Here is a 20,415-nt window from a genome sequence, read left to right as displayed (position 1 = left end):
TCACTTCTCTGGGTGGCACATGACTTGCACCTTGAGGCTTCGCTGCCATCAGGCCTGGTTAGTGAGGTGTGCCACAGTGTGCTTTCAGGGTACTGATGAAGCGGTGATTGCGACGAAACGTTTTGGCTGCAATTACTGTGCAGATTTATGAGAATGAGCCATTGGAATCACAATAAACAACTTGTTAAGAATAAGATTAAAGAAACCACATTTAAAGATTACATTATTATAACTATTACATTTAAGTTTTTACATGTGCCTGATGAATGTACATTGACTTGTAGGGAGCCTCTGACAGGGGTTCTTATTTATGAATGTGGACTGAACCTTCATCTATCATGTTTATTGTACTTATTGTTTTTGTCCAATGATACTTTGATGGTAATACAGAGTGAGCGCTGCAGTACCCTCTTTTTCACTCCCTTTTTGTCATATAATAATGGTGTTGGACTACACTCTGGTTGTTCAATACTCCATAGGTTGTACTGATTACGCACCAGAATGGCTGGTAAGATGGGGTTGCCAGTTGTTTAGTGAACCCGTAGTTATGGCGTAGTGTGTGTCTCTCCACCTTCTTGTCCAGCCTCATTTTACTTTGGCCTTCTCCTGCCTGAGGTTGTTTTCATCTGGCAGGCTTGTATGACCAATGTTGTGTCTCTGGGATACATAGTCTCTTCAGTGGATGCCACTTGGTGGGTTGCACCTCACGATCGGGGTGCCTCTTTAGGATGCTTCCTCTTCTTTGTTATCTGGAAGTAGAGTCAGAACGCTCTTCTCACTTATGCTGCTCGGCTCCTTCAGTTTTCTTCTCTTCTTATGGGGCATTGAGTTTGGGTCGTTTTGTGGCCTGGGCAGCTGTCTGGTCTTTGCTGGTGGCATTGCAGACCTTGCCACTTTGCTTTACCTCGGTGCCTTAGCTGACAGTCACCAGTATGTTGCTATCCTCCCATGGCACTTGTCTCTCATTTGTAGTGTCCCTACTTTGCTCACTGGTGTGCTTGCCTCTGCGGGGTTGGTCTTCTTGCGGTTTGCAGTGCCTGGTTGTGCTCCGGATCTCTGAGACTGACTCTTCCTTCCCCTAAGAGCAGGCAAAGGTATTTTTCACTGAGACATGCAGCTTAGGTGACCTCTGATGGTCGTTGTTCAAACTCTATCCCCCTGAGGCATCCTGCCGTTTGTCATGTTTAAAGTACTTGCAGCAGCAGCCGGCACTTTTATTCCAGAAGCTCTGGTATGCTGGTAAGTACAGTCTTTGCGTCTCCAGTTCTGCCTTGTGTGTTGTAGTATGATTTCTCAACCCTTCCGTCTCTTCTTGACGACATCGTCCATTTAGCAGTGTGGCAGTGGCCTGGGAGTCCTCTCTGGCGGTTGTATTGCATCCTTAGGCACACAAGCCCTCTAGTGGCACCAAGCATGATCTGTCACAGTCCTGGCAGCGCGTGTGCAGGCTCACTCATTCTACTGTGTTGTTCCTTCAGTGTGCTGCTCTTTGTACTGTGGGATGAGAACAGTGTCTCTCTATCCGAACTGTACTGCCAGGCGGTCACCAGGTGGCATGCAGTGTGCTCTGCCACCTTTTCACAGGGTAGTAGGAGGCGCTTGGTGTGTAGGAGGCTTGGGACAGCCTTCCCTTCACCCTCATGAGGTCAGTGCCATCAAGCTTCTCGCTTCGTGGAGGCTTTTGTGAGGGACCGTTGTTTCCCCGATGCTTAGGAGCCAAACGGGCAGGTGAGGCGCAGCACTTTAAAGGACCAACCTGCAGCAGGGTTGCCATGGGAGATAACCATTCTTTATCGTATCCTCGACTTGTGGCAGATGGCCTCTAGAGGGTGCACTGTGTCCTCAACTCCTGTTACAGCTTGTCTACCCCCCTTCTCCTGTGCCGGTCTGCCTCAATTTCAGTGACAGCATTGGAGGCAGGTAGCTATTTCTGCTGCTGCAGATACTTTTATTATATGAGGTGGGTAGGCACAGCTCTTTGCTGGGCTGTGCCCTCAGGCTGGCGATTCTTGCGCATGACGTGCGTCTTCTCTCCTACCAGCGAGTTAATGCCAGTGCTCCAATGTTGAACAATGAAATGGTGGAAAGTCGCACAGCAAAGTTCAGTATTAAAGGTAGATCTGGGTAGGTACACAATTTTTGCGTTTATGAGGTTTGCAGGCCGGGAGGCGTCTCTTGTCATGGACGCCCAGTCATAATGGAAAAAGTGCCACCAATGAATATTGAAAGCATCCCCTGGCGCTCCACTCTGAGGTCAGTTTAAATTGATTCAAAGGAAAAATTCATACAACGTATTGTTTAGATAAAGTCTTATTCTGTATTTGTGAATTCAAGTTTCAAAACATCTCTTATTTAATTGTAAAGTTCATTGAGCGATGTTTAAAGTAGAAATAACACATATTTAAGTCCGATGCATTTCGGGCTGTTTGCCCTTCATCCGGGACAATAGCTAGAAGAAAGACAAAAGAAGCCTTTCAAATCACTGTGCATTATATACTGTATACTTCAAAACAACAAATACATTTCATGTCATGTAAGTGACTGTCCCAGAAAAAAACTTAGTGCTCTCCCCTAGAGTGCGTGCATGCAAAACTAAATCAGAATCAAGATATCTCACCTGTTATTCTTGTATGTCTTGTTCGAACTCGGAGCTAGAGGGTAAGCATGGAAATAATTGTTATGTTCTATCTAGGACTCATAACAAGAATAGATTAGCTGCCGGGGATTTTTACTTACTTAGTATACACGTTAGCGTTTCTTATGTGTTTCAAACGGGTTCTTGCTCGCGTCTGGCGCGAAAACGATCTAAGAGGTGGCAGCCATTCACATCATATGTTAAAAGACGTGAATATTTAGTTGCGTGTAAGACGCAACCTGATAGGGTGAAGTTCCGATCACGTGATCAGGTCCCCACCAATCTACGGTGGGTATGGTGGTGTCATAACAACGGGATGTGTGTATTATTTACATTATGAAAATGCTAGAGTATAATAGTTTCACTAGAAAGTACCGTAAACATACATGATCAGTTGCAGAAAAATATTAGTATATGCAGATCGGCCAACAATTACATTCCAATAAAAGGCAGGATCATATTGGTAATTATTACAAAATACATGATTATAGATAACACAAAAATTCAATGCGGTCATTGAGACCATTAGGTTTGCTGGAATTTAGTAAATAGATCCAATAGTTTTCTCTTTGTAAGAGAAAGCGGTTATTGTCTCTGCCTTCAATTTTTTCAATGGTTTCAAGTACCACGTATTGGAGTTGGGAAATGTTGTGGTTTGCTTCCAAAAAATGGGTTGCTATTGTAGATCTCAAGTTTTTGGTGCGTATGTTGGACTTATGTTCGTTGAGTCAGATTTTTATTTTACGTTCTGTCTTTCCAACGTATACTTTGCCACATGGGCACTTCAACATGTATATCAAATTGGAACTGTCACAAGTCGCATTAACTTTCAATCTGATTTTGTGACCCTTCATTGGATGAAATATTTGGTTCCCTCTTATAATGTTATTGCAGTTGCCGCATTGTAAACAAGGACGTGTTCCACGGTATTGTTTGTGGTCAATTGCAGTGCATTTCAACATTTCAGTTTCTATTTCTGGTAAAAGCAAAAATGGGAGGATTTTCGAAGGTTTGTTTAAAATCCGGTTCTGCCTTGAGGATGTTCCAATGACTCCTGATAATTTTCTGAATGTTGAAACTCACAGTGGAGTATTTGGACACCACTGTCATTCTTTCTTGTTGAGGTTTATGTTTGATGGTTAATAGATCTCTTCTTTGCATGTCTTCAACTTTTTGTTCAGCTTCATGGATTAGGGGTTCTGGGTAACCTCTTGTGCGAAATCTCTCTCCCATTTCTCTGATGGTGATTTTCGCTTTTTCAGGATTTGATGTGATGCGTTTTACTCGCATCATTTGCGATAGTGGTAAATGTCTTTTCAAAGATTCTTGGTGGAAACTACAATAATGAAGCGTGTTGTTTCTGTCTGTGTTTTTTCGGAACATTTCCGTTTCAATTTTTCCTTCAATCAGATTCACTCGTACGTCTAGGAAAGTGAGAGACTCTGTGCTCCAATGTTGACACAGGAGGCAAACAGTCCCCTTTCCATTCTGTGGCGGGGACAAGTGCCCACCAAGTGGCTCACAGCGTTCTCCATGCCCATTCTACCTTGTGCTCTTTTCTGTCTGTAGGGCTCACCTCAAGGCTGACGACTGCACGAATGCTGCTCATGGTCTGCCACTGCCTCACTGGTGTCGAGTTGTGTTGGTGGAACACAGGACTTATGATCTTTTTTTTGGTGCTCTGTCTCATGGCAGACGTGGTGCGTACCTACCTGGAAAGGAAGAAGGGCTGCGGCCGGCCACTACTGACTGTTCTGGACCGGTAGGCATGGTGAGCTGGCTACCGGTAGGTTGGTGGCTGGAGAGGTGCTAATGCGGACACTGCCATCCTCGCCAGTGGGTAGGCTTTCCCCTTGCCTTATCGTGATATGCCATGTCCTCAGTACTTTGGGTGCTGCCCTTCTAGAAGCGTGGTCGGGGTGCTTTGGAATCCATCTAGACCTCCCCCACAGGAAAGTTCTGTACTCTTACACAGGTGGGATCAGACCCACTTGTCTCCAATGTAAAATAGTGGGCCCCACAGTCATCACATGTGGATACTAGTGGGGTGGTTGCATAACTGGCCACAAGCACGTGTGCCCTGGCCCCTTTTATTTTTATTTTAGAACCAATTTTATTTTGTTTGTGCAGAAAATACCATCCAACATTACAAGTAATAAGAGCTGAGCTACAACAATACATGTTACGATCTCGGTGGCGGCCAGTCCCTTCATTATGATAATCCATAATAAGACTACCACTTCCCCCACAGTTTACCATCTTTAGGAGGATATCCATGCTTCTTTCTGCGCCCACCAATCAAAACCTTTTCACCCCAGCTGGAATGAGGGGGGTGTAGGTTGCCTCCATAGGTGGGCAATGTTCTTTTTAGCTACCAGGCATGCCACCCCGATAAGGATCCTTTCAGAGCATGGCCCCCAGTTCCTTTACAAGCCCCTGCAAAGCAGTTCGGGTTCCCAAATCAATTGGGTATCCCAGAAATGTCATAATTTATTTATTTATTTTATTTGGGAAATTTATAAAGCGCAACTATCACCTTACAGGCATCCTGGCGCTGGGCACCACAGAGGGTGGCAAATAGAGGGAAGTGGCAGGAGTAACCAGCAGGTTAAACCTTGGGAAACAACCAGGTTTTCACACGTTTCCTAAAGGGGAGAAGTTCCTCAATTTGTCGAATCTCCAAGGGCAGACTGTTCCAGAGTTTAGCAGCCGCAACTCCGAAGGATCTATCTCCTTACCCACCCCATCCCAAACGGATCGTAGTCCTGGGCAGACCCATTCCACATGGAAAAAGTTGGCGGAGGGAGTGTGCAGCTTTTTCATGCCGCATGGGCTGTAGGGAACATCCGCTGCATACGATGCTGGTAAGATAGGTTGCATGCAGGAATTTACCTGGACCATTCATAGGTGTGAGTATATTGCTGATTCCCTAGGGGCCAGGCATGCGCCTCTCCTGTCATCGTCATCTAGCTCATCCACCCAGCCCACCCAGCTCTGCCAAAGGAAATCAAAGCCGTCAGGGACATGGACAATTAGGGAGCGCTAGACCGTAGCTATGACTCGCATCCCCAGGCATCCTATTAAAAGCTTGGCCTCAAGGGGGATATTTTCAGAGAGTTGAGTATCTTGGGAATGGTGTGACTGCAGGGCATGATGTAGCTGAAGAAAACGGAAAAACTGTGTGCAGCCAGAGCTCACTGACGTTTTTCAATTCCTGAAAGGACATCAAAGCACTCCCTTTGTAAATATCTCCTAGATATGTCATTTCTATTCAGTCCCACGGGCTAAAGCCCTCAAGGTAGGAACGATGTTGAAGCCACATGCCCTGCCATAGGGGGGTTAATCCTGTCAAGCTTCGGTCCCAACGAAAAAGGTGCCTGGCCGCTCTCCAGCAGTGTACCGCCACTAGAGTACATGATTGCGTCATTGGGGACAGTCAGCCTCCATTAAGTAGGCTAAGGAAGCCCTCAAAGCCCACTAAGTGAAGTTCAAATTAGTAGGCAGGATCATCCCAATGTCCGGTAAACCAATCATTGATGGGCACCAACTGTGCCTCCAGGTAGTACACATAGATGTCAGACACCCCAAGACCACCATCAACAGGCGATTTTCGTGCCGTGTTAAACGCATCTCTGTGGCATCTACCAGCCCACCGGCTCTGTTATTGGCAGGGTCACCTGACTGGTGAGACCTTTGTTGGTTGAATGTGGGGTAGATGTTAGCACTGCCCCTAGGGAGGCCTGCCACATGATGTTTCCAGCAGGACACTACAGTTAATGAAAAATGCCACCCACAAGCAAAACGCACCCTTGCACATATTTCCACTGAAAATATTCAATTTATTGCTCTTGAAAAAATTCACTCCTGAGTCTGCTGGGCAGTCTCTCTTTTTATTGTTATTTGGCCTTACATTGTCCACGACCATTTGATTATAGTAACATGATATACAATTATTTATTTACTTATAGGCAGGATCGTACAGGGATAGAAAATAGATGCAGGCATCAGAATGAAAGCAGCCCCCCCTTATCAAATCAGAAAGCTAAAAAAGTTGTCTATAATTTGCCAATAATACAGTTTTGAACCGGTAAAGGTAGTCTTATCTGTAGCCTTTAAGGCAGGAGAGACTGTATGCATTTGGGCTTGCTAGAGGCAATGTTTGTGGTAATATCAAAGAAATTGTAGCGGAGTTCACACCTTTAGAAATTGCAGTGAAGGATGCCACAACTTGAGAGATGTAGAAGCAACTTATTTATATATTTATTTGAAGAGTTTTATATAGTGCTGGCTAGACCCGGAGGTATCAGATCGCTTTACATGAGGATCATTAAGGTACAAGTTACAAATTACATCCGTTACAAGAGCATAGTAAAACACAGGGAAATAAAACATGTTTCTTTGGAGGGAGGGGGAGGAAGGAGACACAGCGGGGAGACGGGAAGAACTGTGTCCAGTGTCCGGCTGGGTAGGTGACGGCCGAGGGGGTGAACCAGGGACCGATCTCCTTTATAGCTGTCTAGCAGCTCCACCGGGCACCAGCCACGTTGCTCAGGACTTTGCGGTCAGGAATAACAAGAATAATAGTTGCATAGTCAAACATAGAAGAACAAGTCCCCAATAGAGGATAGAGGGAATGGGGGAGGGGAGTAGAAACAGGGGGCTTGGAAGCAGATCAGTTCTGAAAGATCAGGAGTGGAAGAAAATTCCTCAAGGGGACCCAAAAAGCTGGAGTAAGCGGGACCATCCCCCAGTTAGAGGTCACATAGTCACTAAGTCTAGTGCAAATTAAATCACCGCATTGGGTCATCTCGGGGAGGGGGGGTGAAATAAGGGAGCCTCATTAGAGACCATTCATGTCTGGCGGGGAGAGAGCTTCCCAGAGGGGGCCATCACGGCACCCTCTCTCTTGTGGATGGTAGTTCAGTCAATTCTAAGGCCTGTTATCACTTAGGTGGTTGGGATCACCAGCGCAGGGGCTTCTGTTCATTCAGCCCTGTTACCTTGGCCCGATCGCAGCATCTTGGCCTCCGGAGGGGCCCCCCTCACTGCTCTGATGGGTGAGATGGAAGGGAACCGCAGTGCCCATTTGGTCACTATTCCAAATGCCAGTCACGCTTGTTGCCTCACCCCAGCTAAGGTGTTATCCGCTATTGCAGAGCTCCCTTGCTGGCCTTAACACTCCAAGCCTCTCTGCTCAAGTCATGGATCCTTCGCGCTGCTACGCCCTGGGCATAATCACCCGGCTGCCATCTTGAAGTCAGGCAGCTTCAGACGCTCTCAGAGATTGCTGTTGATGGAGTCTGCCAATCGTCCGGTGCCCTTAGTCCACTTGTAGCATTGATGTTGATAGTCTAGGTGGCCCAAATTGGAGGGCTGGGAGGAGGCAGCGGTAGGCAGGTGGTCGCTCTCCCACTGGGCCGATTCTCTCACCCCTGCAGCCTCGCCCCAGCTCGAGCACTCATCGGTTCAGCCGGTCACTGGGCGTTCACCCGCTCCCCAGCAGGAGAGCTGATCCCCAACGCCTCTCACTGTACTTTAGAGGCATCCAGCCGCCATCTTGCCACCAGGACGGCAGTTTGTGTTATCCACCTTGACTCTGCCTGTGTGTCTACAAGCCGGGGTGAGTTTCGCCAAGAAGCTTCAATAAGCAAGGTTTATTGCAGGCACAAACTTAGAGTGATTATCCCAAAATGGCCAGTCACCAACTGACACTGTCTGGAACACACACATTGGAACCAACATAAAGATTCTAGTAACATAGGGCATAAACAATACAACACGCCCCCTTCCATTCATAAAACTAAAAAGAATAAAAACAAACAAAATAAGAAATAGGAAAATGTAAACAGATCATAGGTCAAATTTATCTAACATAGTCTAACAAAATATAAGGGAGATATACGATCTCTCAAAAGCCTGTTTACTCTCTCTACAAAAGCATTATCTGAACAGTGCAGAAAAGAACCATTGCATGAATATCCTTCTGCACGTATTGATAGACCAATTGCCTGCGATTCAGCAATTGCCCATGATTTGCGCCACACAATTCATAATCTTTCATTAACTTAATACAAGAACATACTTCCTCTCCACAGACAAGCCATCTCCCAGATACAACACTACATTCCTATGAGTGCACTTCTGACCATTTTCATGAGCAATGCAGAACCTATGTACCTGCTTTTTCTTGAAAGGACAATTAAACTTCGACAGACCACCCCTTACAGAGCATGACCTGATTTAAACCCAGTCACCTACCCTGAATTTATGATGCCCGACAGTTTTGAAACTCGTTTTGCAACCATTATTCAAAAGCCAATCCTTTAACCTAGCTTGAACCAATTATGTACCTGCATTGCATCCATGCATCAACTCAAAAGGCAACCTTGTGTGACCCTCTTCATCATAGTGTGGTATGCCCATATCACATTACGACTTTATTTAAACCCAATCACCCACTCTGAGTTTATCATGCCCCACACTTTTGATACTCATAGAATTTCAACCATTATTCAAAATCCAAACCTTTAATCAGGCAAAAATGCCCTTAAGGATTCGCAAATTACCACCAACTTCTAGTTGGTGGTAAGTTGCGAATTCTTTTAAAAAAGCATTTTTTTGAAAATCCAATGGTGCCATGTGACGCTCATACATGCCCTTAGGGCATGTATGTGCGCCATATGCGCACACATGTCATTTTCAGGGGTGCAGCAGGGTGTTCTTGAGACACCTCTGCACCCTTGAAATTATTCTCAATTTGCGATTAGAAAATTGAGGATAATTTCCCATTCATTCCTATGGGCCTCCTGGCCCATAGAAATGAATAGGAAATTATTCCTTAATTGCGATTAGCAATTTGCTAATCGCAATTAAGGAATTTTAAGGAATCGCTTAAAAATAGCAAATTTCTTCATACACACCATTTTGCGATTTCTAAATAGCGATTCCTTAAAAATCGCTATTAAGGAATCGCAAAAGGGTATGTTGATACATATGGCCCCTAGTGTACATAGAGCTCCAGTCCACCACTCTACCTATTCACCATTAATAGCAAACAAATCTCATTGTCTGCACATCCTACCATTTTCAACACGAGTATCTTCAACACTCAAACCTTGATCTCCATTGACCTTCCTGTGAGCATACACAGCACCAACCCTGTTCTTATTTCTCTCCTTGCACAGACTTGCAAAGCTTCCTTTATGGCCACATTTCCTACTGTTGTTGTTGGACTTGAGTACGGCATTACCATCTGATCTAGCATTCTTATTTGTCTCAGTAAGGGTCATTTCACTCCCCCCTCTATCTTTTGTACTCATCACCTTCATACAGTACTCTGACTATTCCACCACTGTAGCAATGTCTATAGCATCTTTTAAGTCTTTAGCTACCCAAAAACGCTCTTGGATCTTTTGACTCCATCACTGAACTATAATTTGATCAAAAATTAGTTCTTCAGTCGTTACTCCAAAGCAACACTTCTCCGCTAGTTCTCTGAGTCTGGCTACAAACGTAGCCACGGATTAACTCTTATTATGCGCTTGCATGTAAAACATATTTCTACCCATAATCAAATCGACTTCTTCCGCAATTATGGTTTCGAGGCATCTAAATGCTTCTGTTATCAAGTGGTTGACCATTTGGTCCCAAGGTAATAGTCAAATATTAAAAAATATGCTGCCTTTTCTTACCCAGACCACTTAACAATAACACTGACAGGAATAAAACCATCCAAAGAAGTGATGTCATTTTCAAACGTCCCCACCCAAACCTCTTTTTCAATTGATGGACCACCTTCTTGAGATGGAAAAAAAAGAGGTGGAGCAATAATGTGGCTATATGCATCCATAGTGAAACTGCGTTATTCAAACCCCACAGTTGGCTTGTCAGGTGAATTGACAAAGAATGCTTTGGAACAACTTACCCCTAGAATACAAGAAAAAGATGAGCGTATCACAGAGAATGCTCAAAGTTTATCAATGAAATAGACTTGTTCATTGAAGCACAATAATAATCTTGACAAATGATGAGGTGTGTGCATCATCGCGTACGCATCAGAAATGCACGAAAAGGAGCTCTGACACAGTGTGTCTAAAGATCAGCATGCACCAAAATGCATATTTACTTAATCCAAAATTGCACCTTTGCATGATGACATAAGCATGCACAGAAGTAGTGCAACATCAGATCAACAAGATCCAGCTTTGAGGCAGGAGCAAAGCATGCACTTCATGCATTCCTTAAACGACTGTCGGCGGAGTGGTACTCAAAGCACTCCCTAGAGATGTGGAGGGGGACCAAGACCGACTTACCGGGATTGAGCCGGAGACCCGAGGCTTGCTCAAACGACCAGAGGATCCGGAGGCAGTGGGGGCCCGAACTCGTAGGGTCCACCAGGTAAATCAAGACGTCCGCGTAAAGGGCGATTTTGTCCTCTTCGGTTTTGGGCCATTCCCAACCCCGCAAATGACCGCAGGAGCGTATCAGGGCTGCTAGGGGCTCCATCACCAGCGCAAAGAGCAGGGGAGAGAGGGGGCAACCTTGCCTTGTTCCCCTGCAGATCTGGAAGGGTTCCGATAGGACCCCGTTTACCAGGACGCAAGCCCTCAGGTGAGCATACAAGATGCGTACGAGTCCACGAAAGCGGAGTCCGAAGCCCATTTCCACCAGGACGTCGTCCAGAAACCCCCTATCCACCGAGTCAAAGGCTTTCTCAAAATCCACCAGAAGGAGTGTGAGGTAAGGGGTGAGCAGATTGCGGTAGGCCAGGGCTGAGTGGAGCCTCAGCAAACAATGACGGGTACCCTGGGAGGGCATGAACCCACATTGGTCTGGGTGGACCAGCGTGTGTGTCAGAAGTCGGAAGGTCTGGACCGGCTTCTTCCTCTATCTTCCCCCTTGAACCTCCCTTTTTTGTCTTCTCAGCCCTATGAAGCCGCTAGCCCCGGAGACGACCTCGAATGGCCTTCGGGTTACTGGCCCTTTAACTAGGACCAGGAACCAGTCTCTGATCTGGCCTTGGAGGCGGGGCCCAGTGTGACGACAGAAGCCAAAACCACGACAGCCAATGAAGACGAGCGCGAGGAGAAACAGGAAGCATCAGCGGTTGTGGATCCAGACGCTGAGGCCGCAAGATCCGAGCAGTGCTACAGGACACCGGAAGACGCTCTGGAGAGACCACCGGAGCCGGGAGGCCAACATTGCATTTCGCCCCGCCACGTCCACATAGGAACGTGGCTCCAACAGGTGCATTTGCGACTCCTGGGCCCTGGGAAGAGGGAGGATCATCTATGTATGGGTGGAGAAGGCGGGGATTCCTCGGGGTAGCTTGTTCCTCGTTATTCCCGGTGTCGGTTTTCCATCCCCTCCACACGCCATAGGACCTGGGTGGTCCCTCACAACCCTTCTGAAACCCTAAACAAACATTGTGCCTGAAACTAAAGGCCTCTATTTCTTTTGTTTCTATTCCCACCACCTGGACCGGAGACGACCAAGGACAAGCGGGTCACTGTGATCCTTAATGTCAGCCGCTACCTCCCGCAGGGAACCGGGGTTAAGAGAAGAAAGTTCCTGGATCCCCTCACCAACAAGAGACTTTGTGTGGTTCATATCCCCGTAGGACTGTGAAGTAACAGACCGGACAGAAACTCCCTTGCATTTCAAATAAAAATCCTTGCAATTCACTTTGTCTGTCTACGTCCTCCTCCTTGCCCTGTGACAGTGTGCAAATGGGGTTTGAGTCTGGCAAGTATCGTGGCCTACAGTTTTAGTTCTGTGTTAATCAGCGAGATGGGACGGTAATCCGTGCACCGAGGCGAAGGTGGCTGGGATTTAGGCAGGACCCCAATGGTGGCCATGTCAGTCTCCGGCGGGAAGGAAGCCTTTTCCACTGCTTCGTGGAAAAGATGGGCAAGGTGTGGAGTCAACGTCTCGCGGAACAGGGTATAGAACTCCTGAGGGAGACCATCCGGATCTGGTGTTTTGCCGGAAGAGACAAGGGCAATCGCTCACCCAATCTCGTCACGGGAGATAGGGCGGTCCAGGTCCGCCTGCACTGTCAAGTCCAAGTGGGGGAGCCGACTGTTCCCTGCCCGCAGCATGCCTGAGAGAGACAGGGAGGGAGTCCGAGCCCTGTAGAGCTGGCGGTAATATCGAGCGAAGGCCTGGGCCATACAGGCGGATGAGTTACATACAGAGCCGTTGTGGTCTATGATCTCAGGGATTATACGGTTCGCTCTAGGGTACGTGGGCAATCTGTGGAGGAGGTAGTCGTTCTTATCACCCCATCTGTACACCCTAGCGATGGAGGATCGCCAGAGGAGTTTGGCCGCGTCCATCGACAATTGTCGAATCTCCTCATGCGCGTGGGCGAGGAGCCTCATATCGGAGGCGTCAGGATTTTGGGCAAAGGACCGCTCAAGACGTAAGGCCTGCGCCTCGCATGAAGTAAGCTTGTCCAACCTCGCACGCCGCTGAGCATTGAGTTGCCCTTTGGCCACTCCGGGAATCGTGGCCTTGCCCGCCTCCCACAGAGTACCCGGTGACGACACTGCCCCCTCGTTGGTATGGAAGTAGTGTCTGAGCTCCTGCCCCACCACTTTCCGGAAATCTCTGTCCTAGAGGTACCACGTGTTCAACCTCCAGGTTTGACGCATAGTGACAGGGGGGGACCTACGGAGAGCATAACCGGGGAGTGGTCAGATATACCTCTTGGGAGGATCGCAACATCCTGGAGCCGAAGGCAATCAGTCGAGGGGATGTAAATGCTGTCTATGCGCGCGTGTGTATGGTGTGCGGCCGAAGTGTGGGTGAATTGTTTAGTTCGCGGGTTCCACGAACGCCATGCATCACAAAGGCCTAGGGATTCGGCCCAGCTCATTAAATGTTTCGCCTGCGCCAGTCTACCATGGGAAAGAGTCCCGGACAAGTCTAGGTCCAAGGAAGTGACCGCGTTGAAGTTACCCCCCAGGAAGGTGGAGCCCGGAGGCAAGGAGGTCAGAAACCCGACCGCTGCTCCAAGGGTCGCGGCCAGCCACAAAGGAGGGGAGTATAAGGACACCAGGTTAAGGGATATACCATTCAGTGTACCGGATATGGGCAGAAAGGAGCCCTGGTCATCATGGATGACGTATGTCGCCACGAAGGGAAGGGAGCGCTGTACCAGGATCGCAACTCCCCGGGACCCATGTGTAAAGCCCGAGAGCCAAACCCTGTCGTAGCCATAGCGTGTTAAAAAGGGGCAGCGATTACCCAATAAATGTGTCTCTTGCAGTAGCAGGACTTCGACCCAAGACGCTGCGCGTAGCGAAGCACCGCCGTGCGCTTGAGGTGATCAAGGAGACCATTGAGGTTCCAGGACAGAAGAAATATTGTACTTTTTTAAAGCAATATTTAATAAGTGAACGGTACTAGGAACTCACCCTCTACTTCATCTAGTAATATATTATACCATGATGAGACTTCTTTCTGAAATGGGGGTTTATCCGTTAGTAGTGACACTAATGTACTATCATTTCCTATTGCAAATCTACCTTTAACACGGGACCTTGCATTTGCCCAACCTTGGATTTGAAGATATTTAAACCTAGAGAGCCTAGGCCCCACTTTTGAACATAGAATCTCCCATGGTAGTAAACTTCCTTCAATAAAGATGTCCCCCCAAGTTATCAAGCCCGCCTCACGTAATGGTATTGCAAGACTATCCAGTAACCAGCTCGGAGAGCCAGGAGAGTTCCAAAGTGGGGCTTTAGCAGAATAATAGTCAATTTTAAGGGTACATCTAAGTTTAACCCATGTTCTGCATGCATCCCTAAGCACCTTTAATTTTATTTTCTTAAAAAACTTTGGATCCCCAAATTTAAACAAAAATTCATGGTCAGCCACTTTTTCTCCTCTTAGTAGTGCTGCAAACATGTGTCCACAAGCCAAGTTTATAGGGGATTTTAATAGCATCCTAAGATGGGACATTTGAAAAGCCCACCCATAAAGTTGTAAATCGGGTGCAGCTAAACCTCCCTTCTCTCTACGGCGCCTGATCTTTTTCCATGAGATTCTTGGGTTATGGTTATTCCAGATAAAAGAACGTATATCGCTTTGTAATTTGGATATCATTTTGGGATAAAAAAAAAGGGGGATGGTATTAAATAAAAATGTGATCTTAGGTAAAATCATCATTTTCACTAAATTGGATCTACCCAATAAAGATAACGGTAGGTTGGACCATGATTTCATTTGCCTACGACATTCTTTAGATATAAGCGAAAAATTTGCTGGAACAATCTCGTCTATGTTTTGGTAAATATTCAATCCTAAGTATCGAAGAACTGAACTTGTCTGGACCCCTACCACAGGTACAGGATCATTCCAGACCATAATGTCTGTCTTGGCTGCATTAACCTCATACCCTGATACTGCTCCAAACTCTTCAGCCAAGGTAATTAGTGTTGGAAAAGCTGATCTTAACTCAGATGTAAAAATGAGAAGGTCATCTGCATATAAAGCGACCTTCCTCTCCCACCCTTCAAACACAAAGGACTTGATATTACTATTATCTCGAATTTTTTGTGCAAAAGGTTCTATATAGAGATCAAATAGGAGTGGGGAAAGGGGACATCCCTGTCGGGTTCCCCGAGTGATATTAAAAGGGTCCGATAGTTCACCATTGACAAGTAAGGATGCTGATGGGTTCTTATACAAGAGTTTGATTGTGCGTCTAAATTTGCTACCTAAATTGAATTTTTCCAGTACTTCTGATAGATACACCCAATTTACTCTATCAAATGCCTTAGTGGCATCTAAGGTCATTACAGCTAAAGGTAGTGATGTCACTGTCGCCATATCGATAGCACCTATAAGGTCATATGTCAGTTCATATAACTGACGCCCCTTTACAAATCCTTTTTGATCTGTTATGTTTTGATCAGTTATGGTCCACACATATGACTGGCATTAGTGTTGAGAATATGTGGTATGAGTCATTTAAAATCTTGTGGAACATAGTAAAACCATCGTGGTTACGCCGAAATCATCTGTTCACACTGCATAGGGCCTACTATTCGCCCCAACGCCTGTCAAAGTTTATAGACAACACGCAGGTTTTTTGCCCTAAATGCGGTTTGGCAGAGGCCTCGGACTTACACATGTTCTTGGAATGCCCATTGCTAACATCATTTTGGGACTCCGTTTTGAGTTCAATATCTACCTCGTTGAGATCTCCACTAATTTTGAAACCTGCCCTTGTTATTTTTGGAATTTCACCAGAGTTTACTGGTCCAGCAAAAAATTTACTTTTTTTTGTATTTTGTTGGCAAGAAGGGAAATATGTAAAAAATGGAAGGATCCCTCACCTCCAACATTGCTGGATTGGAAAAGGTCAGTTCTACAAACATCAAAGATGGACCTCTTAAGAGCAGGAAATCAAAACAAGAGAAAATTTTGGAGTTTTCTAAATTGGTAAAGAGCTATGGTTGGTAAAAAGCTATGGTTGATCTTGGGGTTTTTTTTTTTTTTTTGTTTGTTTTTCCCCAAGGTCAAATGATTACGCTGCTTGGCATCCTCTTCTTTCTCCATTTGACTATACCCGATATATTCCAGCACGATGGGTATATGAACGCAGCATGGGTCCCATATGGTTATTCAATGTGGCTATGTTGGATTATGATTCTACTTGCTGTGGAGCAATTAGAGCGGCATACCCCGGAGCTCCTTCCAGTATATCTGAGACAGTAAGATCGCTTCCACATGCTACTAGTTGATTACCAAGGGCGAAAATGAGGACAATAAAAAAAAAAAAAGAAAAAAAAAAAATAAGTGAACGGTACATGCACAATGTAGATTAGTAAATATAGACTTATAAGGCCTTACAGCTTCTGCAACAGAATTAAGTCTGTTTCCCTAGGTGTATTCATAAGAGACTTGTTAATGTTATCAGGCGGTCCTGGACAAATACATATTATATGAGAGATCTATTTATTCTTTAGGTTGCCTAATTTATATTGTTTGCATTTTGGTTTTCAACTGCAAATCATGATGATTTTAGAATCAAAATAGAAAGATGTGTCAATTGATACTTTATGTACCAGGGACATATTTTCAAAGACATGGCAAATAATAAATAATGTTGGATAAATAATGTATCATCTCAGGGTATTAACTCGCTGCAACTCTTCTAAACAACTTGTTGCTATAATGTAAGCTTTGTTGCTTGAATTCTTAATTGAAACTTTTATCATCTGTATTTTTTTTAAATCTTTTTAGTTAACATTACATCAGAACTGACATTTTGCAATGAGTCTAAATAAGTTCATAATTTAAAAATCTGGTTACTCATCTCAAACTCACACACCTCTCAAATGAAACCTGTGATTGTTTTCCGCTGACAGGTTTTAGCTCTTCAGTTTTAAAATAAACACTCCAGAACAACCAATTTACAAATAATAAAAACTCCATTTCTGAAGAGCAATATGTAAATAATTAGCCATGTTATAGGTTGTAAACTATTCATTCAAAACTATTGGCAAGCACACATAATAATAGTTGGGCTCGATATTTGTCACTTCCTATTTTGTCTTCATTTAACTGATTTGGATTAGTACGGTGGGATCTCGTTTGGTCTGTTGAAATCTTTGTTGATTTACATTTACTGTTTAACAGACAAAGAGCCTTATTTAGAGTGTGACAGACGGGATCACGCTATCACATGATGATGGAAATCCTGTCCACCATATTACATATTCATTATATCTCTTGGCACTTGTAATACATAACACTTGATATATCTGTCATATTTGTGATGGAGTATCCCATCTACCAAACTCTATATCAGGCCCACAGTTTGCTGCCCAACACCCTCAGCTCAGTGACCCATTTGTTAAGCCTAACACACTGACACTTACTGAATAAACATGTCTGCTTCTGGCCCGGACTGGCAGAAGCAGGCACCGGGTGTTCCCCCGGTGGGCCGACAGGATGGAGGCCGGTTTTGGGCCTCTGGGGGGCCGTATTTGTTATGGGGGCTGTCAATATCGGTCCCACTCCCAGGGTCGGGCCAAGCAGTTTGCCTGGGCCGGTTTCGGTTCCCAGTCCAGCCCTGGTCAGCTTCTCTGCTGATTTAGACCTGGTGGGTGTATTCCCTCTGTTACTGAATCAGCATGGAAGGTTTATGAGGCACAAAAGATGATCCACTTCCTCCGTCATAGCATCAAAGAGATCTGATTCACTGCTTAAGTACTTGAACTGTGCTATGTCACTCAGAAGTGATAGATGCAGAACTTCAAAAACTATGAGCCAGATATACAAATACTCCATTAGCAAAAAGTAGTTGCAAACTCCGCACCAACATTGTAGTAATGCAATCAAATTTTGTGGACCAACCAATATACTGATGTCGGTTTCCAAAATGTCCATGCAGTGAGAGCTGCAATCCGACCTACCTCATTACTATTGATGAGGCAGGTTGTAAATTGCAACTCACTCCTGTTGGTGGTAATCTTATATGGTCACAAAACATTGCGACCATATAAGATGGCCATAGGGGCCCTTTGTGGTCAGTAGGCCATCATGTCGTTGATCACTTTTTAAATATATATTTTTTTTAAATGAAATGGCGCTCTTTTTCCTTAAAGGAAACAGCTGCTTTAAAAAAAAAGATTTTTTTAAAGAATTCTTGAGAGTTCTTATTAGCAACACACTTTGTTTAAACATTCACAAAGGGGAAGGAATCATACGGTTGCCCCTTTGCTTTTGCATATAGGTTACTGCAGTAACTTGGGAATTAGTAACTTTTCAAAGTTTTGCGACCATATTAAGGTTGAGAAACATTGACAGACTGCATTCTGAATTGTAGTTTGGAAGGGATGCCCTAAACACACTCATTTCAAATAGGCATACAATATGCATTTCAAAACCCATTTTGCGATTTGACAACCACCTACCGCATCGAAAAATGGGTTTATTGCATAACAAAAAGTCATTTTGCTGTTTCACATCCTCTGATTTTGCAAAATGCAGACACTGCAACCTATAGCCCCAACCCATATAAAGTCACTATTGTCAGCACCACACTCCTTCGCTTATCAAAGAGATCTTCGCATAGGCTTTTCTGCTGGTAGGTGCTCTCTGCGGTCTGTAAACTAAAGAGGACACAGGGCTTGTGCGCTACGGCAGCTGCCCTGCTTTCTCGTACCAAAGCATCAAAGAAAGTGACCTAGTGCAGTACCAAAGTGTATAAAGTGTGCTATAGCTCCTTGAAGCAAACGTTACCAACCAAGATGCATAACATAACATCACTGTCCGCTCAACGTTGCACTTTTTTTACTCTTTAAGGTACCTTTTGTGCTGTTTAAAATATAGTCTCCAGCTAAATGTTTTCTTTGCTGAGCAAATAAACAAACTTCTCTGGAGGTTACAGCAGTGTAGACTTTTTCATTTGTATTATTACTAGAATAGACATTAAATACTGCCAGTATTTCATGTGGGCATTGGGGTTAGCCTTGGCATCATCAAAACTCTCCACACCTCCCTGACTCCAATGATACGTGGAATCCAACATTAAAGCTGTGGTGGTTTGATCAGATGCACCACAACTCACAAGCACACATAGACTCGGGCACACACTGGCGCTCACTCTAGCTCTTTCTCTTGCTCCTCTCTTTCACTACCCTCTATTCTCCCTCTCTCACCCTCAATCTCTCTCTCTCTCTCTCTGCTTCTCTTTTCAAAAACGTTTGCACAGCTCCACAAAGCCTTCATTTTATCAGTATCCTCATGTTTTGTCAATTTGTTTTTCAGCTACTAAAATGAGTAAAAGTCTACCTGAAGAGAATGATGAATCTCAGGTCTGTCTGGAAAATCGCAATTACAAAAATGAAGTTGTGAAAGGTAGAGAATCTGGCCATATATCACATCATGCCAACCTGGGCCAACATCGTGACAGATTTCATCCAGGAAATTCAGATTCAGTGTTTTCAGACTCCCGTCCTTACAGCGGAGGTGGCGAAGCACACTCACACTCCATGGACTATAATATATTGATGCGTACCCAGCGTCGGGATGCTGGCTGGTTCTCCCCAGGTTCCTTTGATGCTGGACATAATTCAATGCAGTCAAACAAAAGTATTGAGAATGTTTCTCGAGAGCCCAACATGGATAATTTACAGCCCTGTGAGCCTCCAGGTAGTAGCCAAAAGCTACACATGCAAAGTAAAGATACTGGCTATGGTTCACAACCTCAGGATCCACTCGCAATTAATCAGCTTGAACCTCCGTGCTCCTTAAGGTCCACCGAACCGGAAAGGTATCCACTCTGCTCCTGTCCTGTTGACCCACGCCTACAAATGTTATGTAAGTACTTTCTTGATGACTAGACAGCTGCTTTAGGCAGTACCATGCTCCATGGTAAAAATGTAAAATGCAGGCAATTTTGGTCCAAACTATGTTTATTATTGAAGCTGATGATATTGACTCGCCTAAGAAGTATCAAATTATGTTTTCTTGTTTTTACCTAGTTGTATTGAAATATTTATAATATGTGTTCTTGTTGTATGTGTGTATATAATGTGCCTCTTGACTCTGGTTCACTTATTTGAACATATGTCGTCTTATAACATTGTTTAATAAAAACAGTAATGCTTCTTCGAGGTTAAGATTTCACTTAGCAGTGTCAAGTATTGTGCTGTAGTCCTCTCATCAGTGGTATGCCACAAGGTGCAGTATATGTCATGTGAGGGAACTGACTATGCGTATAAGCTAAACAAGCATTGGCAAAGCCAATCGGTCTCAGC

The 20,415-nt window shown here is 44.9% G+C and overlaps 1 protein-coding gene across 1 annotated transcript in view; it reads left to right on the top strand.

Annotated features, from left to right (window-relative positions):
* The window catches only part of LOC147708676 (E3 ubiquitin ligase TRAF3IP2-like), a 264,726-nt gene that overhangs the window by 6,867 nt on the left and 237,444 nt on the right, over nucleotides 1-20,415 (top strand). The window contains exon 2 of the mRNA XM_086927333.1: nucleotides 19,424-19,975. Within this exon, the coding sequence (XP_086783459.1) occupies nucleotides 19,432-19,975 (544 nt within the window). The 5' untranslated portion in view covers nucleotides 19,424-19,431. The remainder of the gene's footprint in view (nucleotides 1-19,423; nucleotides 19,976-20,415) is intronic.

The sequence above is a fragment of the Lissotriton vulgaris genome, chromosome 6 (genome assembly GCF_964263255.1).
Source record: "Lissotriton vulgaris chromosome 6, aLisVul1.2, whole genome shotgun sequence".
NCBI classification, from domain to species: domain Eukaryota; kingdom Metazoa; phylum Chordata; class Amphibia; order Caudata; family Salamandridae; genus Lissotriton; species Lissotriton vulgaris.
This window is presented reverse-complemented; position numbering and strand designations above follow the sequence as displayed.